We start from the raw sequence: 24,454 nt of genomic DNA on the forward strand, positions 1-24,454 counted from the left end.
TCCTTTGGTTCAGGCAAGTGCGTGAACAGCCACGTCTGATTTAACTTCCTGAATTAGGGAATCATCCTCTTGTTGCACTCTGTTCAAGTATGATTCGCCAACTCTGTGATTACATGGACACAGCGAAGACTCAGAGTCTTCCTCCCAAACCCCAAGATGAACTCTTGAAATGCTGTTTAAGACTCGATATATGTATATATATGGTGCTTTCAAAAAGTAGCAAATCTGTACAAGAAACCATTATCTGGAACACAGTTAAGAATGTCGGGGAAACAACATTCAGGGCATATATTTAGAGAATTGCACTCGGGCTGAGAGCAGATGCTATTCATGTGTGTCCTCTAAAAATATTTTCACATGCAAATTACACACCCGCTGGCTGCTCAGTTCTAACCATGTTGTTGCTGCATGATGGTCCCTGAGAAACTGAGAATGGAGTGGGAGGTACCAGCTGAAAACTTTTGCTCTGAAGGTTTTGTTTCTTGGCTTTCACTTTTGCTTGACTTTCCTTCTTTTTCTAAAACCTAACATAAGGACATTTCTAAAATGGCACTTTGCAAGTTTAAATTTTAATGTAAGAAAAATAAAGCAACTAATTATATATACCTCTTTTTCTCTGTTTAATACTTAAATATATTACTTATGTTCGGCTTTTGAAGTACAGACCACAAGAAAGCCATTGTCTCGCTTAGATAATTTTTTTTTTATGTGACGTCAAGGTAACTGTGATTGTAAACTTTCTTGCATTCCTCAACTGTTTTTAAGCCCACAGATCAGTAACATTACCGATTTTGATATGTACACATAGTATCATTTGGCTATTGCATTGCAGTATTTTAAGGGAGGGAGATCTCTTCTAAGACAGATTCTAAAATCAGTAGCTAAAAAGGAGGCCAGTTTTTTTTGTTTTTTTTTTTTGTCAACTCCTACCTGTTTAAACCCTTTATTTTTCTGGAGTAAAAACATCTTATATTTTTATGACACATTTTCAGAAGTACAGAAAAAAAAATGCTGCATTTTTCCCTGTTATGTTGCTTGTAGCCTTTACAGAACAGGAGAAATCTATATATTGCTCTGAGGTAGACCTGTTTTTTCTTCTTGGATCTTATAAAAGAGTGTCTCTTAGTCATCCTTAACAGGAGTACATTTTTTGATGCACAGAAAGAGAGAAACTGAACACTTCTGACCTGATGCAGTGCTCTCAGAAATCACTGAAAATATTTCCATTTGGGAATTGCAGCTGGCCTTCAAAGTACTTTCTTAATTTTCTTACTATTCTTGAAGTTATTTTACCTCCATTTCCTACAGCCCTTAGGCATCTGACCCTGTTCTAGTAGGGAACAATAGCCAAGGGTTAGAGACTTAGTATCTCTTGTGTTTCCAGAAAGGAATTACTTTCAGGAATGTTTCTAGTGGGGAAAATATCAGTGATGAAATCTTGTATCTGAAACCCATGGAAAGCAGAGTGGTATCTGATATGATCATGGTGGTTATGTTGTGCATTTGTGGCCTTAGGAATCTTCCAATAGTTGGGTTGTTTCTGTGACATTGTGGTGTCACATTGCTACTCTTGTGAAAGTTAACAAAAACAGAAAGCACAGCTTAATGTTGATGGAAGGATTTGGGTGGGACTCAGCTGAGGTAATATAACGAGTCAAATAAAATTCATGTCTCTGTAGTAGCAAAGATATTGCCTAGCTTGATATTAAGGACTTGGAAAACTGAGGTGAAAGTTTGGGGTTGCATTGGTTAAAAGACTTACAAAGTAAGAAGGATTACAGCTAGCCAAGTGTTTTGAAATTAAATGAACAAATAGTTAATACTTGCCCAGATGTGATATGGTGGTTTCTGGTTTCACACATTAATTGCTCTTTTAAGGCAGGTTTTATTTTACTTTCCTTTTTGTTTGGCCTTTATACTGGTTTTCTCTTCCTCTGTATGAAAGTCTGGAATCTCTAAGGTGGTTTTAGGTTTAACTGATTGACTTACAGCAGAATTCCAAGATGCATATCAGTAAGGTTTCATTCATTTTGGGAACAGTGATTTTCAGCAATAGCTGCTAAAGACAGTGTTGTACAGGAAGTTAGGAAAATTGGGATGGTGTAAAAGGTGCTATCACTCTTTTGTATGTGTTTATAAAAGGGAAATTAATGCCAAATTATATCTATGCAAGTAAACAATAATTGATATTATAACACTTATAAAAAGTGTCAGAGTACACTGAATCTTAGTTATTTTGTTCTGTTCTCAAAGTAACTTTAAAGGTTGTTTTGTTTTATTGAAACAGTAAGTGATAATCAAACATACTAGTTAAAGTTGAACCCTTGTGAATCTTGGAAAAAAATTCTAAATATCTTGCCTGCAGAACCTGGTTCCTATGTTAGTAGAGAAAAGATATTAAGTAACACACTGTCCAAGAAATTGGCCAGTTCTTTTTACACTCCATAATGTGCTTCAAAATATTTTTCATGTATTCTAGTACTTTCAGAAGGAAGGAGTCTTTTCAAGTAGACTGATTCTAAGTTTGTAAGATGTCAGTTGGTACCGATAAAGGAAAAAAGAGCAATGATCTATTTTGTGAAGTTTAAAAGTGACAGATTATCTCTCTGTTCTTACTTATCTATTTAAACTTTCACTGATGTAGCATTACCTGTCCATTAGAGACTTTCCCCTCTGGTATTTGAAGCACTTGAACTACATTTTATCACCATTATCTTGTGGTTCTTTTCTTATTTAGTCTTGGAGGTTTTTTGCTTTCTGCAATCCCATTTGGTTAAACATTCTGTGTAAGGATGCTGATATTGTTACAGCCACTTTATGCTATGCGTGAACAGAGGCTCCAGCTTCTGGCATCTCATGAGGAAGTGCTGCGTAAATGCAAAGAAAGACTGATGCTTCTTCTGAAGAGTTTAAAATGCCTGTTCCATCTCCTGTTTCTGGAATTGCAGCATATTGCATACTTGCCTGATTTTTCACAGAGTTGCATGAGTCTAAAGAGTTTTTTTGAAGGTGGTAAAACTAATTCTATGTCAGCTTAAAGCCCTTGCAAAATCTTTCCTGTTTCTGAATTAGCCTGTGGTGGTTTTGTTTGTTTCTTTTTTAACGTCTGAAAAAATTATTTGTATATGAAGTCATTCTTTAGGTAGGGCTAATGAAAGAAAATGATTTGTCTTTGTTAAAGTGTAGTACACAGATTTTTTATATGACTTTTTTTATTTGCTTGTGGTGCTGAATCAGCGCATCATAATTTGTTATCATGCTAGTTGCTGTAAGAATGCATGTGGTTCTTCACCCTCAAGAAGGAGACATTTTGGGCCTGGACATCACTACCCTTTTCTAAATAAATTATTTTTTACATCTCCAAACTGTTTTTAGAGCATTTTTTCGGTAATTCTTGGACACTGTGTTGGCAGGGGGTGTGGGGAGTGGATGAGTGGGATCATGGTGGTGACAAAAAATGGTTACCTTTTTTCCCCTCTAGCCTAAAACATCAATAGTTCAACTTCTAGCTGAAACAAAATATTGCTGAGTTCTGGTTTGCTGATTTATATTTAGCACCCCTCTAACTCTCAAGTGTTGCAGCCTATTGGCCTGTTAAGTGCATCTAATTGTATGTCCTCTTCTCTGTCAATCTCCCAACCTTTCTTTGTACTTTAAAATTAATGTTCCATATGCTCCAAAGCTGTGGTAGTGTTCAGTACTTGTTCTATATAAAGCATCATTTCTACCTTTGCCTTTAGAGCAGAAGAGAATGGCTGTAATTGTCCTTTTCAGCCTGATAGTGCTTTTTCTTTTATCAGAAATATTATTAACTAGCCACAATGGTAATTTTTATATAACTTGGTTATATAAAATATTACAGACTTGGTGATGTGCTAATGCAGAAGTGTTGAGGTGTGCTGGTGTCATTCTCTGTACACAACATGGTATAATTGACACAACACTTTCTCTTTTTTGTTTCAGTTGCTTTTTCCCTGGTTATTCAGTAAAGTAATTTTGCACCTTGGCCAAAACTCAAAAGCAATCATCTGCTTCTAATGTTGCAGCAGCACAGTGCAAGGTGTGGGCATACCTGTGTTGGCAACATACCACAGAGCATCTCCTTGCAATTTGTTCTCTCTTCCCTCAGACAGGGTACCAGGACAGGACTTGTTGCTTGGTAGTCAGGTATTGACTTTTCTTTCTCAACTACGATACCAAACACTACACTCCTATAAAGGGTGGCAGACATGGAAATGCAGTTAGTTTTGTTGCAAACAACTATTCTGAAGTATTTTTTTTCTTTCTAAAACACAAAAGCAATATAGCTTATTGTTAAGAGAGAACTTAAATATTTAGTAGGATCAATTATCTTAATTAATCAGAAGAAATGTTAAAGTTTCTTAACACAAGTATAAAATAAAGATATCTAAGGTAGAAATTTGCTGGTGAAGATGCTCCATCAGTTTGAGAATCTGACTGACCTCTCATTTTTTGCTTTGGAATTGCTGTCTTGATTGTCGTCTCTTGCTGCTTCCTATCTGCATCTTTGAACCACGTCCCTTTCATTCATTCCCTTTCATTGAGGTTGATGTAGGTGCACCATCCTGGCACCTAACTTCTGCTGCTTAAACACTGCTGGGAAATTTAACTCTTTTTATGGATATGCAAGAGAAAATTGTTGGAGTATCCTGTAGTTCAAGTGAATGAGGTCAAATAGGGACAGACCCTCTATGCAACCTAGCAAACAGCAGTGGCTACTAATGAATATTTGGAGAAGATGTGTAAATAATGTCTGGAGCTGTGGAATTTTAAAGGTTTTCAGTGTATTTAAAAATACCCCAGAACCCAGTGTTTTAAAATGCCTTTTGAATGAAGACCAAGGTTAACAAAGCTGCTAAAGTAAATTTAGTTTTTCCTATGAATGCTGCTATTTATTTCTTGTTGTTGTTGTTACCACTTAAATAGTGCCTATATTATTTACAGTAGTGTCCACAGTATTAATATTTGAAGTTACTTAAAATAGCAGGTATTAAATGTTCAAATGAAATAATTATTTAGAAGATGAGCTTTTCTTCATTTAGTTTGTCAGAGTTCACATAGTGTCATACAGCATAGATAAACTGTCACTGTATTTCATGCTTCAGAACAGAGGGTATTACTGAACTGATATAAAGCAAATTTATTTTGTAATTCAGCTTGTGTCATTGGGTAACCATGGTTTTATAAAGCATTTCAACTTTTTTTATTATTACTTGTGGATTGTTTCAGTGAGGGTTTCTTAATTTATTTTTTAAATTAGCAATGCTGTACCATATTTCATGCATGAAATAAAGGTGCAAACTTACACACAAATCAAAAATGGAAGTCCTTATCTGGGCAAAACTGGAGGAACAAAACAAAATGGCAGTACTAAAGCAGAGGTTCCCACCTTACTCTGCTGAAGTTTGGTCACTGACATTGATATCTAAAGGACTGTTGGTGCCAGCGGTCTTCATTTCTCTTTATAGGTATTTTTTATGTTTATAGGTATTACAGGTATCCCTCAGAGCAGGACCTCTATGGTACATTCATCAACCTGTGAACCACCTGAAACCAGGACCCAGCCCCCTGCTTCTACCTTGCTTAGGGGTTCATTACGCCCTGCTTCACTCCATCCTTTTGTCATCTATGAAAATCTGCCCCTGTACAGCAGGTCCCCTTGGAAGACTGCTCTCATAACAGTACCTGATTAGAAGACATTTAAAGTGAAATGCAAGTGTGGTACTGGTTCTGAGTGCTGCTGGACATGCTATAATGTTGCATGCTTAGGAATAATGTGTGGCAAGTGACTGGTCCCACAAACCCTTCTGCAGATAAGTAATCCTATCAAAGGCGGTTGAGTGCATTTGATTAAGGATTACATGTGATTAGTGGTCTGCAAGGTTAAGAGTACAACTTGTATCATTAATGAGTATTCACATATTAATGCTGCTTTGAGCAGAGATTGAACTAGATGACCTCTGAGGCCTGTTCCAACTAGAATGATTTTTTGATTATCACACTTGTATTATGCAAATAGATACTTCCTTTATAAAAAAACCCCATTAGTTGGGTAAGTTAAACTCTAGTAAGTTACTGTTGTTGTTTTACCTAATTGCATCATGTTGTAGCATGGAGTTGCAAATTTGACCCAAGATTAAGATTTAAAACAGTAAGAGGAATACACCCATGCTTTTTGTGTATTGCTTCAAATTCTTTGTATACACTTTTATGTCAGATTGAGTTTCTTGTATAGAAATTATTTCCTAGCATATAGTTGATGTGTTCTAGAATTTCTCCAGAGTAGAGTGCCCAAAAATTTGATACCTCATGTGCAACTGAGACATGTGAATGACTTTAAATTTACTCTGCCTAATTCAGGTACCACTAGTACTGAGTCTGTGGTAACAAGGGCGGGTTAGCAGATTGAGAAAGGCTTGAGGCCCTAAAAACTTTCCAAAGCAAGGACTCAGAATGTGAGAGTGCATTCCTATATTAAAAAAAAAAACAAACCCAAACCCACTACTACCCCAACAAACTCCCCCACTGTTAGAATATACTATGTAGAATCTGAATATATGTAGGTGTTGAGACACAGCTGGTTGAGTTTAATAAACAGTAATCCTTCTCATGTGCAGGGAATCATATGGATTTTCTTCTGGTATCTGGATAAACTTTTTATCCATTGACATTTGTATAATTGTTCTCATTTAGTATTGTTTATTACTTAGTTTTAAGGAAGAAGTTGGTGATAAGAGAGGAAATCTCTAAACTGCTGCCTGTTAAAGGTCAATCACTTTCACTTGCATGCAATCATAGATGTTTTTGTGTAACATTTTAAGCTCCCAATATTTGAATTAATCTCAGTAACGGGCTATAGGTGTTGTCATGGCTTATTGGTAGCAGTGTATTTCAGGAAAACGCTTGTTGTATGCTTTTATTTAAAAATATAAGGAATATGGTAACATCACCAGTAATGTGTTAAGGACCTGGCAGGTCTCTTTGGCTTTTAGGGAGTATAGAAAACAATTAAAAGGAATAAGAGGTGCTAGGAAGGACTTATCTCTTTATGCTGCTTTTCAAGCATAGGATGTTGTCCACAACAAGGATGTTGTGGGCATTTTATTATTTTCAAATAATGTTGATTGGATGTTATCTGATTATGGGATTAGAAAAGCAAAAGATGAATGCTAGAATGAAGTGCTAAAGGCTTCTAAGTCAGAAGGACTTGATGCTATTCATTCATTTAGTGGTTCTAAAGGATGAAGTGGCTGATCTGCTAAGAAGAATGCATCTTGTTAGGATGGGATGCTGTGCCAGAAGACCAGAAGCTGTCAAGTGCTCTACATGCTGTACTTTAAAACAGAACACAAAGAGCAGAGCTGGAATTTGCAGACCATCCTGTTTAGTTCATCCTACCTTAAAGTTGCAGTGTATGGCCTTTGGCAGGAAATTGTACTGCAGGCAGTTTTGTTAGGCTCTAGAAGTCGTCATTCTTTTATGCCATTGTTGGGAGGATGACCAGTGATTCAGAGGTGGAACTGAAAGTTAAAGCAGTCCAGTAGTACACTATGCTGCTTTCAGTGGCAGAGCTGTGATTTACCTTGTAATTTACACTCAGGTGGCAGCAGCAGTTTCTTAAGTGCTGACATTTTTAGCTGCAATTATCTGTGTGGTCTTGTTCCCTCACTTTCCCTCCTGTTATATTAGCACAGTGATTTGTACCATCATGCAGTGACTTGAATCAGAAAATTGATCCTGACTTTGAGAGGAGTCTGTGGCAAGCAGCAATTTCTAACCCAAGCTTGTTCCTCACTCTGGACTCATCCTGGTGGGTGGCTCCACCAGGAGACGGGATCATGACCCAAGGATCAGAACAAGCAGCAGGAGTGTCCTCTCTGGACTGGCATTTTACCAGAATAGATGCTCATCAGATTATGCCTCTAGAATCTGTGACTCATCTTGCCCTCAAGTAAGCATCCCAAGTAAAATACTGCATACATCCAGTAAAATTAGAGAAAGTTGTGAGAATCTTGAAGGCAGTCTTCTAAAGCTGTCTGTATTAGCATGATGGTGCTAGATGACATTGGTGTTTTTAGCTACAAAATAATTCATGCTGGAAGGAGTAACTTGAACTAGTTGAAGATAATTCTATATTACAAGCAAATGTTCTGCAAAAATACATGTATCATTCTAGATACACAGGTGAAAGCTTCTTTGAAGAGAAGAAATACATGATGTATAAGAAACATCCTCAAATGCATTGAAATGGTGCTCCACAGTAGCCTCAAATGGAAGTCCCTTATCTGGGCATCTCCACTTAGATGAACTCTCCATCTGGTTTAATGAATTCATTTATGCTTTATCAATCACTGCACATACATATCCTGTATGTGTTTTAAATGCTATTGTTAAGCAACAAGTTCTTGAAAACTAAGTAAAGTATTTTCGGTAACTTGACACAAAATAAAGTTGCTGTATTTCTTGCTTTCAGTTCAATTACTTCAGATGATCTGTAAATTTTCAATAATGGCAATACATTCATTCTGCCATTTGGAGGAGCCTGTGCCACAGAATAATGATCTGAAGAAAGCTCACTTATTTGCAAGGAAGAGTCTTCATTTGGGAATTAGTACTGATGCAGCTCAAGGGTGCTTTTTCAAGTCCAGGTAGGTTTTTTTTTTTTTTAATTATACTTACTTGGGTTTGGTATGCTGGCATTTCATTTACATTTGCTTATATGCTGTGTCCTGTCAGAGCCTTTGTGTTGGTTATTTGACACATGAAGTATGTTGAAATTAAAAGGCACATATAGGAACAGACATACTTAAGAGATGAGTGGAGGAAAAGAGTCTGGAAAATAATTCTAGCATCATTTATTATCTCTGGAGTACCTGTCAATGGAGGTTATGATCTTGATGATGCAACTTCCTTTTGCTGTGTGCTTTTTTCAGACTTTTCATATGTGTTTATTATATAAATTCCATATTTTGCTAAGCCTGAGTTGTTTTGGATCAAAATGGTAGTTATTAAACCTCAAGTCATCCAGAGGCAGTAAAAAGCAAGTCACAGTCAGGTTTTCACAACTTGGAAATTTTTCTACTTAAAAAAATCGGCTTTAGAATTTTTTAAAATTTATTTTATTTTTTCTAAAATATGTCCTTAAATCTTGGCATTGTAACACCTGACTAGGATTTAATTTTAGACTAATGGTTTCTGAACATAGTGGTTTTTTTTTTCCAAGACATCCAATTATTTTTATAACTTAATCATGACTTCACAGCACAAGTTGGTTTCTACTCATATTCTGTATGGGAACTGTATGCAATATACATTCAATAAGAACTATTAGAAGTAAATTAATAAAGTAGTTATGAATATTTAAACAGGCACTTGAATTTCTTGTGTTCTCATAGCAAACTGTAGGGTTTCTCAAACTGGCAGTGTGTTTGGTGTTCCAACCAGCAGCCAAATAAATGATAATTTGGGAAAAAAACTCAACAGCCAAATTCTTCTTATCAGATAGAGTACTGTTTGTCAGCCTTTTCAGTTGTACACAAATCAAGACTCTCTTAATAATATCTGCCTACTTTGTAAGACAAAGTATTAGTTAAATTACTGGATCGCTTGCATCTTTTAGATGCATCTCTAAAATCTGATCTGAGAAGCCTTAAGAATATCATTTGTCTTGCTAAAAATCCCACAGAATTAAATGGATTTCAAATTTCTCAAATGTATTAGCATGGTATCTTCTGGGTCTGGAAACAGAGGCTCCTGTTCTGCGTGTTTTCGTGCACACGTTTGACTTCCTGTCAGTGCCTTCCTGGTAGAGTGCTGATGCTGAGAACTACAGTGTTGTAGAAAGAGCATTACTTTTTATAAATGTAAGCCTTTAGTTTAGTTCCCTCATCCTTGTAGGAAATATGAAGATATTGTTTTAAATAAATGCTTTATCAATGTAATAGGTACTTAGAAGTAAGAAACTAGTTAAGAGAAGCTTTTGAACTGTTAATGTATTCCAGACAGGAATGGCAGTAGTGAAAAGGAGGCTGTTGCCTCAGTGTACTTCTAAAAATTGAAATGCATGTCAATAAAATCATCACAAACCAGAATTAATTCTGGAGATAGTGCTTATATTTTCTGGTCCTATTTTGTATATGAATGCTATGAATAGTGTTCACCAGATACAATTTTATTTATTTTTTTTTAATGATACAGAATTATAAAAACTGAGGGCCTTGGTGTATCCAGATTTATTTTTAATGTAGTTGAAGTCCAATATTTATTCTTAAGCTTATTAGGTCCTGTTGCTGAGAATCTGTTCTGGCTGCACATGAAGTCAAACTCCAATGGAACACAGTTCCATTGAACCCAAAGCAGGACAAGAGTAAAACAGAAACCAAGTTCAGTATTCATAATAATGCTTATGGTGTCTATAATATGGGTATTGAGAGCAGCAAGTGTATTTTTTTTTTCCAGACTCTTTCAGCAGAACTGTTATTTTCCTAACACAACCTCTGGTACAAGGATAAATTGGGTTTTTGTCAAAGAACAGAGTCCTGTATCTGAAGAGTAAGAATGTAAGGTATTTGAGATTATATCATTTCAGCAAGCAGTTAACAGCAATTTCAGTTACTTGTTACTTTGCAGACAAATATACAAAAATACATGATTTATCGTGCATCAAGAAGTCTCAAACATTTTATATCAGTTCCTTTTTGCTGGTTAGGGTTTTTTTTCCCCTTTTTATCTCATGGGTGGAATTTCTGAAAGCATTCAGCTCTGCTTTCTAAATGTGTTTTCTGTGAAATCAATGAGCTGACCTGAGTGGGAATGAAGGTTGGTTTATCTTTGGTGAGGCAAAGTTAAGCTGTCAATAACTGATGTTGAAATCTCATCCTTCAAATGCTAGGTCCTTGACATTCAGTGGGATGAGAATCTCAGAACTGACTACTGGGGACTCCCAGGCTACAGATCAGGTAAATAACTTCTTTGGAGGAGGAAATTAAAGGTGTCTTCTTTTTAAAATTATGATAATTAAGTAGCAAAGTGTGCAACTTAAACTATAAATATTTCCCACTTAACATTTAATTTAAAATAGACATGTCTATATTTGTGAGAGGATTTGTTAGTTGCAGTTAGAGTCTTATATAATTATCTAATATTTCAGCAGTACTGTTTCTAAAGAGGACTTCTATATTGACACAGAACATGAAGGTTCTCTAATCCCATTTTCCAACATGAACCTGTGTGTAGTTGGTCCAGCTACTGTGGTTTCCATTTTGCAAAGACAGAGATGTCTTTTGGTATTGAATGTATAATTTAGAACTAATAGCTTCCATATTAGACTAGGTGATAGGGGCTCTGTTCAGATCATGGGATCACAACAGTTTGCATTGTGACAGCTCAGTATCTTTTGTAACAGAGGGACTTAAAGTCACCCAGAACTGGTGCTGCTGTACTTTATTTCTGCTCTTGGAAAGTACAGTGGTGTAGCAGGTGCTGCTGCCTCAGTATTGGAGACAGGACAGTTGGAGAGGAACGGCGTGCAGGAACTGTTACGGCTATCTCTGATAGCTTGTCCTAGTTCCTCATCCAGAGTCCTTTTTTGCTCTGCTTTTTGGGAAAGATGGGGAGGAAAAAAATCAAATATAGTTATTGTTAGAAAAAAGCAGTAAGTTTTCCTTGTTAAAAAACAAAAAGTTTTCCTTCTGTCATGGTGTTCAAAGAGAAAACATTACAGATTTGGGTGTTTGTTTTTAAGACTTGTCCAATTTCAAATATAGTCTTAATTCCTTGTCACCTTCAAAATCAGAAAGATAATATGAAAGGATCAGTATTTTGAGATCAAGAATAAAAAATGAGAGTATTTTAAGATAAAAGATTACAACAAATCAAAGAAATAGATGTACTACATTTTAATATGTTTAACTTCAATGAACTGTTAACATCAATGAGATATATTTAGGGTTTTCTATGTTCAGTTCTATAGGCAATATAGAATGTGAGAGAAACAGCTGCATCTGAAATAGATCATCTGCTTTAAGAAAGTAGGAAACTATTCCTGCCAAGCAACTGGTTAAAACAACCTATTAAAATACAAGTGGTTTTATAGCAGCTTCCTAATTCATTTAAGTAGAAAGAGTATCACATTCTTGTAATAAGTTGTGTGTTCCTAAGTGGTGAAGAATACAAGATTTGGGGATTTTTTTTTTTTCCCCCTGTAGAAATGAGTAATCCCTGTAATGCTTGCCACAGGATATACTAAAGATTTGGGGGAAAATCCTGTACAGTTACTAAAGGTTCTTTATAATAAAAAAAAAATAATAAAAAAAAAAAAACCTGTGTAGTACACAGCACATTCAGTCTTAGAGAAGGGACGTATTTTAAGAGACAGTTCATACCACTGTAGGTGGCACTGTAAAGTGCCATTAGCACTTTAAAATAGAAGTGTCTGAGCAATACCTAAGCTGTGCATGTACCTCTCTGTGGGTAACCCATTCATATATTAGTTTTATGGAATATCTTTGCTCCTCTGTTCTTTGGAACACAGCTTCCTGTCCTCTCAGAAAGACATATCTTGTTCTTGGGACTTGTGTTCCAAGAATATCTAAGAGAGGGCTCGTGTGGGAGCTTGTGTGTAGCTTACCTTAGGGTTTAACAACAATAGCAGGACTGGATACCACCCAACGTGCTACACTGGTTTTGGGTCCCAGCATCATGACTTTCTTTTGAGAGCAGGCCCAGGAATTTGTTACCGTGGTCATGAACATCCAGCTTAAATGCTATCCTCTTGGATCCAACTCTTTTATTGTCATATTGATTGTATTTTTGAAGGAGGAGAGTCTGTTGCTTTGTCTGCAATACAGCTATGGGAGTTTAAGGGTCTTCCAAGAGAGGATATTTCATTCCTGACATGCTCACTAAGAAGAGGTGATGAAGCCTATATAGTGCTTTGAAGATTAACTTCATTATCATGCTGTGAAATGGTAAATGTGTATGTTTTGGAATAACATCAAAAAGTGCAGTGAAGTTGATTTTTAAGGAGTAGATTTAAGTATTGCATCCTTCAAGATGATTTCTGTAAGTTAAAAGTATTTTAGATTAATTTTTACAGAATTTCAGAGTATTGAGAAATTATAATTTCTGTATATAATAGACTACATTTGCTGGCAGGTCCTAAAGCACCCTGTTAACTATTTGCAATGAGATAATTTTTCTAAATAGAAACATCATGTTTGTTTAAGAAGAGATTCTATATTAGTATGCCCTTTCCATTAAGTTATGATAGCATGCTACACAAGAATTGTAGTGTTGAGTTTTATTTTCAATTTTGTTCTTCTGAGATTCATCAACTAGCAACAAAAACCTCCGACGTTTAAGCACCTCACTTTTCAACACAGACTGATCCCTGAGTTGAGAACATTTATGCTATTAAAAGTAAGTATTTTACTATTTTTTTAATAATTAATATACCTGCCAGTACATGTGCTAGGTTATGGTCACTGCAGTTCTTATTCTTAGCAAGGCACAGTTCACCTTTGACAAGTAAGTTACAATTGTAGGTACTTTATCCAAAGATTCCTGAGAGCAGAGGTCTTATTTTAGGGGGAGACAGAGATAGGGAGACAAAAACTGCATTTCTCTTGAGTCTGTTTTGGAAGCTGTAAAGAAGTCACAAGTAAAGACAAAAATGCATTCTTGTTTTATCAGGTTATTCTGGTGTCTCAACTCAGTTGTCTGGAAGTTACCATTCATGTGTCCCAGGGACAACACAGTGATTAAAACTTTTTTTTTTATTTGTTTTCTCCTTTAAAGAACACTTGGATAAATAACTAAACTTTGCTCCTTTAGAAGCAGAAAAGTTTGGGGTTTTTTGTTTTTCTATTTTTTTAACAGCACAGCTGGAATTGGCAGATGCTGTTACAAGCAACAAAGTAAAGTACAGGTAGTGTGGAAATACTATTGTGCAGCTGAACTAAAGGAATTTTTCTGGGTAACTGCTTGCCTGCTATTGTCATACCCCACAAGTTGTGGGTAATTTCCAAAGCTGTAGTCTGGCAAAGGAGTAATAATTGCTTTTGTGTGTATTTTTCACACCAAGACACACACTTTACTTTTACCAGTGTTTTTACAAAGATTTAAAATTGCCACAACATTGTTGCTAAAAAAACCCCGGTTCATTTTAAAAGAAAAGGAGATACAAGAGAATAGTGACACCTGAGTGGCACGGAGAAAACTTTTGTCAGATGAACTCTTGACAGAATCTGGCAGAAATTCAAAGTCTGGTTTGTCTCTAGTAATTCCATTAGCATTTCAAAGATCGGTGATGTTCTGGGAATGACACAGAAAGGATTATTTTTTTAAGTTAAGAACTAGTCTAAAGGGTTTCCTGAGCTAGGAATATTGTTGTTATCTTGCAATAGGTAGATGGACTATATCTGAGACACTTAGTTTTCTATCAGACATTTCTCTACTTTATCTGTACTGGCGTAATTGAAGTATCAGCCACCTTTCCCCAGTGTGAATAGAGCTGTATCAGTGTAAAACTGTATCTATTGGTAGCTTATTTCTGCATAGAAGGAAACAACCTAGGAGCGCTGGCCCAATTCCAGAAATTGTTTTTAATTATATTGCAGTTGCTATGCCTGTATAAACTATTCCTATTGGAGATCTTGCACCAGATGAAAGTGACTTCGATCTAGTTTATTTGCCCTTATCCATACAGCCCCATAAAAAATTACACCACTTCAGTTTCACAGGTTTGATTTGCCCTTGTAGGCAGACTTGCTCTTTACTCTGACTTATCTCCATTTATGCTAAAGGATCTAAACAATGAGTGTTTTGCCAATGCAGATGCATATTCTGTTCTGATATAAGCCTAATCTATTCAGTTAACATTGGAACAAGTACAGTTTACTGTGAGGGTTGGAATATTTCCATCTGGCTGTGTGCACCAGAGCCTATAGAGCAGCTGTCCCCATCCTGAATCCTAACAACTCTGTTATTCAGCATGGAGTACAATGTTTTACGTACTCTTATCAACTTTCAACTACTGTTTTATAGATCAGTGTCTTGCCTCGCTTTTCTGCTATCCAGTATGTGTTATTTAAGAAAGAATTAGGAAGGCTGAAGTCAGAATATCAGAACTTGGATCACTTGCAAATAGGGCTGATCTGAATGTGCTTGTTCTATACAGAACACATTGTTGAGCAGATTCAGATCATCTCTCTTTTAAAGCTACAACTGAGGGAGAGATCTTTGATCCCATCTTGAAATGTGGGGAGGGGATTGTGATGGGGAAAAGAACAGAAAGTAAGTATAAAATATGTCTAAGTATGCTGCTCTAAGCCTGGGAGCAGTAAAGAAGGAACCTTGCCAGAGACTAACCCACAGGAACAGAAAGAGCCAAAAGCCCAGGGACCTTTGACCATTCAGAGAACATTGACTAACTTTAATTAGCTGATCTCTGTCCCGTGCTTACTGTTTCTTCCACTTCTTGCTGTCCATTCTACCCCTTCACTTCTGCTTCATTCCTGTATACTACATATGCTTCCTCCCAGCCAATGTGCCCTCCTTACCCTTTACCTCCCTCTATGTTGTTTGCAAGCAAAAGCCACCTGCAAAGCAGAACTGCTGTTACATTAACTGCAGTCCTGCTGTTTGTGCTGTGTGTGGACTTTTCCCCTGTGCTGTCTTACCTGTTTAGACTTGGGGTTTTTTATGTGGTTGAGGACCTTTTACTGTTCTGTGTATTTGCTTTACCTAGCATAAATGGAACTTTGGTTTTCCTAAGTCCTTAGAAGACCTTAAGTATGGTTTAGAATAATGTTCCTTTGTCCTGTTCTTTTATAAAAATCATTCACAGGCAAATTACCACCCTTAATGAGATGAAATATATGAGATTCCATGGGATAAAAAGGAATTTTGCTCTTGTGTTTTTTTTCTATAGGTGAACTAGTGACTTATAAGTATAATGTTACAGCTGTGGTTATATTAGTGTCCAGCATAATAGGATGAATGTTTCAGAATGAATTTTCTATTTGCTGTGTTTGCATTGCACTTGCAGTGGTTTGCAAATTGCTGGTTTGTTTTCCATGTCTTACAGCTATATAATTTGCTTTCTAGAAACCATTTTGGTAGGTGTGAGTTGCTTGTCAGAAATCCGTTCTGAAGCTTGAGTGCAAAGGAAGCAGGGAACTAATGATGAATAAGAATGGATATCTTGAGGATAACAATGGATATGGCATCTTCAAAAGCTGTGGCATTCTGGTAAGAATTTGCATGTAATTTATTAAGCACTACGTGATACTTCTCAGTAAAATGTGTTTGTGTCTCTCTCTGAGGATTTGTCTGATGAAATTTTCTTTTAAAATGTGAAAAGTAGGAGGGTTGCTCTATACCATGAAGTATTTTAAATTCTGAAGCATTTTACAACAACTTTACTTAGCATTCACTTCTTGCATATAAAAATAGTAAAAGCATCTTTTTAGAAAAGTAAGTTATTTTAGAGAGGGAGTTAGTGGCCATTTATGGCTCACTGTTTGTGAGCCTGTTTCTCTGAATATTCAGAACTGAATATATTTGAACTGTCATTTAAAAAAAAAAAGTCTTTTTTTCACTCTGACTATAATCTCTCATGGCATACTTCACCACTACACATGAGAATATTCTAACATGCATTGCATCCAGCTTTGCAGGAGATACAAAACATATAATTACTGACAAACTAATCATAGCTGGAAATTTTTAAACCTTGTATTCATTAAAAACCATGGTAGCATGCTAAGTTACTGTACTAATACTACTTTGTTGAAACTTTCACACCATTTAAATAATGTACACAATTAGAAAGTGCAAGTAAAAACACCAATGAAAGTTTTACTGTAAGTGCAGTAGAAAAGTAGAAAAGTGCAGTAAAGTAGAAGTGATTCCTTCAAATTCAGGATTTGAAATAACTTAGGCCAACAATTCCCTAAGCAAAAATTGTCTTCTTTTCAATCTTGTTTTCACCAAAGCCAAATATATTCTTATCTGTATATATACTGACATCTTGAAATTAACAAAGACTTTGTGCCTCTATTTCTTCCTACTCTCTGAATCCCACTGGTGGTTTATATTGAAATGGAGCTGTTCTGGTGGCAGCTGGCAATTCTTAAAGCTTCTTGGTAGAAGTATTTTGAGGTGCTGGATGTGCATATGCTCTGTAGTAAAGAGCAGCACAGACACTGCACATTCTTCTGATGAACCGGTTTCATAGCTGAGATAGCTGTTCCAGAGCGTGCTACTTCCAGTGAAATTAGGGTTTAGTCACACTCGGGACCTCTTAACTTTGTCATGCCCTGCAGAAAGCAGCGGAGGCTCAGGAGCTGATTCACGAGCAGATTAGGTGTTAATCGGATAGACTGTGTTGGTCAGAGGGGTGGTGGTTAATGTCTGAGTGGTAACAGCGGGCCTGTCAGAGGCCTTACTCCTGCTGAGAGGCAAGGGTAAGGAGCTCAGACACATCCTTGTGCTAACACAGATACTTCCCATGGACACACAGTGAGAGCAGGAAAACCGGGCTGTATTCTTGTGCGGGTGAGCACCAGCCAAGCTGACAGAACCCAGCTGCTCTGGACTCCTTTGCATGATACAGATGTAGACCATAACAGGTCTGCATCTAGGGCACCATTAACTGAAACAGAGCATCCTCACTAAGATACTGGGGAAGAAAGGACAGAGAATGCCTGGTAGGTGATCTCGTGAGAGATCTGTGGCCACACTCCAAAGGTCTGATATAAATGCGTAAGTTAGACTTAAAAAGATTAATGTAAGCGGTCTCCTTATTTGAAATTAGATTGGCAAGGAAGGTGACTAAGAGTGACTATTTAATATCCCTTTCTGTAACACTCAGTTTTTCATTTTTACTTTCGAGGTGAGAGGGAGATAAAATCTGGCCTTCAAAGTACTAGGTATTCATTCCAGTGCCAAAATACGAAACACAAATCAGCAACTTCAATTTAGGGGCATACTACGTTCCCTTAACTGCACTTGGACAAATATGCATGTTAGATATATGAATGTAAACTTAGATACCTGCTTTGATGTACTTATGTTTTTTTTGGCTGCTGTGATTCTGTGGGGTAATGTAGTAAGAAGCTAATGGAGAGGAAGCTAGACTGCTTACAACTTTTTCTATCTTTTTTTCGTTTTTTTGTTTTTTTTTTTTTCTTGCCAGGCTAATCTTTCACTCAGGTTCATTGCACATCAAGTGTTTGGTTAATTATTTTATCTCATTTATATTTTAAACCAACTTTATTTTTGGGGGAGTGGTGATAAGTTCTTAGTTTTAAATTCCCTATGATTCTGACAGAAGGTATCAGTGAAGAAAAACCTAGTTTGCAATTTCCATGTTGTAGAGGTATCTTATCTGTAGTTGCAGTAGTTACAAACATCATGTCTGGAGTGTCTTTTTTTGTTGATCTTTTCTAAGATGACTGTGCTGACTGGTATGGTTTCAAATAAAAACAGTTAAGTTATTGACTTGTAAAAGAGTTGACTGTCATTTACTGCTTAGTTCCTCTTTTGCTGAATCATTTCTGTGATATTAGTTTTATTTGTGACACTTTAGTAGGTGCAGACCTGAGGGGGAAAATGTTATAGTTCTTTCACAATTCATTGGTTTGTGGATATTTCTGTTATGTTGTTGCCACACTGAATGACTCATATGTTAAATGAACTTGCCAGCCTCAAGGCATGACCTTGCTATTGCAGCCCACAGTGAAACTTAATGCCATTGCACATAAAAATGTGGAAGATGCTCATATCCGTTTGAATCCTTGGGAAGTTTTGTGCACTTCGGACGCGTGTGCTAGCAATTACTCAACGTATGTGCTTTCAAAAAGCTGTGGCTTACCATGTCTGACTGCTCTTTTTCACACTGTTGATTTGCTGAGTTTGTAAGCTACGTCTGTCTTGGGAGCCCAAGTTGGGACTGAGAAATAGTAATTTTTAGTTTGTTTGTTTTTTTCTTTTAACAAGGTGGTACAGTTTCATTGTATTAATTTCTGGACTATTTGATGAGAGGCTACGGAAGCATCTGATTTGCACTGCCGCCTGTGCATTTTTTAAAGTATTTTGGCAGATTCTGAAATTGTTTTATTTTGGAAGTTGATAGCACAAACCTAATGCTCTCCACATTGTGAAAGCACTAACTAGTGTTATATTGAACCAGTTGGACCCGATTACCTTAGGTCTCCTTGAATTTTGGTTTTCTTACCCATTTGATTTTTTGTTGTTTAATAAGAATGCGAAAGAGGAAACAGATTTACCTATTGATGAAATCACACAAATTTTCACTTACATTACAGAAGCTTCACATAAGAATGCTGCTAGGAGCAGGTCCTTTAGTATCTGTAGTAGGGAGATGAGCACTCTCAGCAGTGAGAGGAAAGGCCTTGAAAAGTATATGAAACAAAACTTTTTTTGATATTGAGTCTTTAGGACATTTGGGCTTTTTTCACGTGCCATATAGTGGTGTTAACTCTAAGCCTGCATTGATTCACATAGTGAAAGTATGTGCATGGCTCCAGAATTTTTGTTCTGTGGTTTAGTTTCGTGGTTTTGATAGGAGTAAGACAGATTGCTGTGACAGGATAGATAAAACATATCACAAGTCAGGTATTTTGGCTTTTAAATAATGGTCCTGTTCTGTCATGCATAGTATGTAGTAGAGGAGTTTATGCCAAAGCGAACAGATACATTTATGGGAAGACCACTCTTTAATATACATTTTTCACTCAGCATTACTCATGGCTGTACATTGGGTACAGCTTTTTCTGTCTGTGTCCCTGCCTGTTTTCGTGAGGAGGCTGTCACTGCTCACCTAACTCTGCTTTCACTGATGGGGAGCTTGTCTCTCCTGTCCCTTGTCAGCTTTGGCAGCAAGACTAGGCAAATTAATGAAAACTGTGTGCCAATGTTAACAAAATTGATCACATTTCCACAGGAAACACTGGAAGGCAATAAAAGCAAATGTTTCAATCCTATTTGCAGTTCTAGCACCCTCAGACCAAGTCATCTCAGGTCACTTAAGGATGTCTTGCTAAAATGGTATTAAAACATATAAAGTTACAACAATTCTACTGTTTAATCTTCAAGTGTAAAAGCTGCCTCGCTGGACTTCTTACAGTCTCCTCTCTTCCTAGTCTTTGGCTTGTCAAGAGCCTTCCTTAGTTTGCCAGGAGAGATCCTGGAATCGTGCTCAGCTGCATCATGTACGGTTTTAGTCCTGCTCTCTCACCTTCCCACCTGTTCCAGGGCGTTTTCTGTTCGTGTACTGCGTGATGAAGATGAGCAGCTCTCAGGTAAAGCTCAGGGGCTGAGTTTTGACGAACAAATCAGGGTTTCTTACAAGTATAGAAGGAGCATCGATATCAGGAGCTGCTGGCACCTCTTCCTTTTCCCGTGGAATCCTTCGGTGCTTTTCTCTCGAGGGAGGCGGGGTAAGGTGGTTTCACCCGTGGCGGTGCTCAGCTCTGCCAGGACCGTGTTGCACACGAGCACGTCCAAGTGGCCTCAGGGTGTTCCCCGCCAGAAATTTCTCCATTGGGATGGTCCGGGCATCCCCTCGATGCCTTCAGCCCGCCGGGGCGGGAGGCGAGAGGCTCCAGCCCGGGCTCGGCGGCATTAGGACCCGGCGGGCTGTGCCTCCCGGTGTCCCCGCTGCCCGCCCGGGGAGCGGCAGCCGCCCGCAGCCGGCCGGGGCCGGGCCGGGGCTGGAGGGACCTTTGCCCGCCGGCCCAGCCGCTGCCCGGTGCTCGCTGGCTTCATGTCAGCTCGCTTTTGTCCATTGATAGCAGAAACTCGGCTCTTCCTTCAATGGTTGTGCAGGGCATTGCGGAACGTGTTCGCGTTCAAAAACGCGCTTTGGCTAAGGTTAAAATACGTCGAATTTAATGCCGACGTGATATTCGCGCTACAAGACTTTTACAGCAGCTACTATGTATCCTGCTGAACTCTTTGTAGTATAATCTTTGAAACAAGACCGTAAAAATAAGAGTCCTAACCATTAAATTAGAATTAGATTGGAGCAGAAGTTGATATATTACCTGACACTTGGCTTCTGTAGTGCCTGTCACAAGGTAATGGCTCTCTTAAACTGTGCATTAATCATCAACAACAAGCTCAGAAATGTCTGTTTCAGTCCAGAAACTCTTACTACCAAATAAATAGCTTTGGTACTGTTGGAATGAGCAAAAAAGTGTCCTTAACAAGAAATTCCTTTACATGTAAATGAAGTAAGTTAACACCTTTTCTCCCATGAGTTTAGCTCTTCCCCATCTTCTACTGAAAAGGAAAGAAGCATGGGGCAACTTTGCAGGTAAATGTCCAATGAGGTATATTTCAAGTTATGTACATTGATAACATACTATCAAGCATATAATAGCTTCAGAAAAGCAAAATGTCCCTTTTATTTTAGGAAGTGATGGGTTTTTTTAATGGAATGTGTCATTAAAATGATCACAGGTAGAAACTGTATGACTGAAAGGTAAATCTGTCAGGTGACAGTGCTTGCACTCACATACACAACCCATGAGAACAGCAAATCAGAGTAAGTTACCCAAGGAGAATAATTTTTATGTTCTTAGTGTCCCAGTGGTGAATGGTCTGCTGCTTTCAGAACACAGATGATGTTGCCTTGTGGGTTCAGAATTTTTATACTGCCTTTCTGCAACCTGTTGCACTGCTTTTATTCCAGATAGCTTTCCTGTCCTTGCTGACAGTAAGGTCTTGTCAGACCCATGGCTGCCCATGGACCGAAATTCCTTTCTCTACCAGAACCAGAGCAGTTCATGTAGCTCTTTAAATCTCTCAGTTTCTTGTGTCCTGGTACAAGCTATATCATCTCTATTCAAGGAAGAGTTCCTGGGCAATCTTTCTGGTTCTTTGTGCTCTCTGTATTTCTGACGTACGAGTCTTCACTTTTACTCTCTGTTGTACTGTGTGATGCTTCAGCCTTTTACTTCTGCCCTGTTTACCTGACCCAGCCCTTGACTAAGCCCAACCTTGCACTGAAAGTGCTGGCAGCCTCCCTGCTCCCCCACCTCCAGACAATATAATATTCTCTTTACCTTCCCAGACATGATGGAAAAAAGTCAACCAAAATATATGAAGCCACGTCCTTATTCTCACTTTCATTTTTTCCATGTCTGTGCTAATAAAATTAAGACTCTGCTCTTTGATAAAAAATTATAATGTTATATATATTTTATATAGGTTATAATGTCATATATGTTCTTGTAATTACTAGTACAACAGGGCAGTGTGAGTCTTAGTATGTGCAGTGACAATGTGCATTTCAAACTAAGCTAGGATGATCTAATCAAGATAACCAAGCTGTATAGTTGTGGTGTGCTAAGGATTCAGTGCTTAAGCTAATTCTAGCTCCCTTGTCTGTGGGTGAATGGTAAGTAGTCAGTTTTTAGGTGTTTGTTAGCAAGATTTTGTGATGAGAATCCTTGTTAATCTTTTTAAAAAGTGATGAAGGAAACTGTTCAATACCCTTGTCTTTAAAAACAGATAAGCTTCCAATAAACTGGCTGTGATTAGAAATGAGGGAAATATATATTTTAAGTAGAACCTGCAGAGATGGAATAAACAAGTTCATAGTCATGCTAGTTTTAATTTTTCATGTATTTGCCTTTACTGCTCACATGAAAGCTTAATGTGTCCAAACTTCAGTTGTTTCAAAACCTTCTAAAGACAACTACTGTTGTTAATGAGCTATTAATAGTGTTTAATGCAAACTGTATGAAAAGTTACTGGGAGATGGTGAATAACATTTCAATCATAAAATCAAGTTGCTATTCCTTTTTTGTAATTTATACTTTTACATAGGGATTGTCATACTTGCTTAAACTATAATAGAGTTTCCCCTTTGACTAGTAAATACCTCCTAATGCTTCAGTTGATGTAAACTACAAGTATCTTCCTGATTTCTCTATGTAGTAACTGGTTTAATTCATACTGTCATTGATAGGGACATTGTATTTAGATTAATAACTGAATTTCCATGATAATCAATACGAATGGATTATATACTATGTGAAAAAACATTTCTTCTGCTCAGTTTTGAATTTTCCACAGTTTCAGTGTTTCTTTGTATTTCTTCTTGTGTTGTAAGATAGCAAGCATACAAATGTCTGATCTGACCTCTCTAGTACAATTGCTTTACATGTCCATGAATAATAGTCTCAATTTGAACCCTGTCCATATCATTAGTATCCTTTTGGAGAAAGAGTGACCTATACCTCATATAGGTTTGTTTTTTTTCTGGTAAGGTCACAGCACTGATTTTTATAATCCTCTTACACCAGTTTTCTTCTAATTGTCTTGCATTGTTTAAGCTGCCTGTTTCATTATTTTCATTTTGATTGTAGTGGTGTATTGAACAGAGATTTTTCACTAAACTGCTGAAGTGGGCTTTGGTTCTTTCCTGAGGCCAAAGCAGCTGGTGTGTTTTCCCATTAGGGGATAACTGATCTAATGTTTGACTTCCATTAAACAGATGCAATCCTACAACCCCCTGGCACCTGACACTGGTATGTAGTGATAGGACAAGGGTTAATGGCTTCGAACTGAAAGGAGATAGTCAGATTAGATGTTAGGAAGTAATTCTTTACTGTGGGCGTGGTGAGGTACTGGAACAAATTTCCCAGAGAAGCTGTGGATGCCCTATCTCTGGAGGTGTTCAAGGCCAGGCTGGACGGGTCTTTGAGCACCTGTGAAAAGTGTTCTTACCCATAGTAGGGGGGGTTGGAACTAGATGATCTTTAAGGTGCCCTCTAACTCAAACCATTTTATGATTCTTTGACTTATCTAATTTATATTGATAATTAAAAGAACTCCTGAAATGGGGCAAGGACTTCATAGCTGATGGCCCTCATCTTTTGTTTCTCATGGAAGTTATCTTGGCTGGACCTTTAAACATAAATTGGTGCTTGTGAGCAAGTGAATGTAAGACTGTGAGTAAATTAAATCTGTGGGAGACTAAATGTAAGTGACTAACATCAATTTATCTGGAGATTTAGTAGGTAACTGTTACCCTCCCTTTGCCTAACACATTGAGTTTTATTGCACTAAGTTCCTTATAGTTTTGTCTTTAATTTGAAACCTCATAAAGCACAGACTGTTGGGTTTTTTTAATGGGTTTATTTTAATATGTGTCTGTTATCTATCATCATTTAAAGTTGATTTATTGTTTCTGGGGTCCACTTAGTAATTTTGGTTAGATTACTAATTTTCCTTGATTCTGAGTAACTGAAATAACTGCAGATCTTATGCCATGATACTTGCCCCAGTTTCTGAATTATTAATGACTGTACTATAATACAGGACCAAATACATCCTTTTCAGCATTTTGTGGTTAACTCTTTGCTATTAATGACATTTATTATAATGAAATCAAATA

At 37.3% G+C, this 24,454-nt stretch overlaps 1 protein-coding gene across 1 annotated transcript in view; it reads left to right on the plus strand.

The window, feature by feature from the left end:
* The window catches only part of LOC111923091 (uncharacterized), a 34,621-nt gene that overhangs the window by 2,960 nt on the left and 7,207 nt on the right, over positions 1 to 24,454 (plus strand). Inside the window, exons 2-5 of the mRNA XM_086883791.1 lie at positions 8,495 to 8,669; positions 10,913 to 10,979; positions 13,360 to 13,440; positions 16,129 to 16,272. Coding sequence (XP_086739917.1) covers positions 8,495 to 8,669; positions 10,913 to 10,979; positions 13,360 to 13,440; positions 16,129 to 16,143 — 338 coding nt within the window. The 3' untranslated portion in view covers positions 16,144 to 16,272. The remainder of the gene's footprint in view (positions 1 to 8,494; positions 8,670 to 10,912; positions 10,980 to 13,359; positions 13,441 to 16,128; positions 16,273 to 24,454) is intronic.

Source organism: Cyanistes caeruleus, chromosome 3 (assembly GCF_971803275.1).
Source record: "Cyanistes caeruleus chromosome 3, bCyaCae1.hap1.1, whole genome shotgun sequence".
In the NCBI taxonomy this organism is placed as follows: Eukaryota; Metazoa; Chordata; class Aves; order Passeriformes; family Paridae; genus Cyanistes; species Cyanistes caeruleus.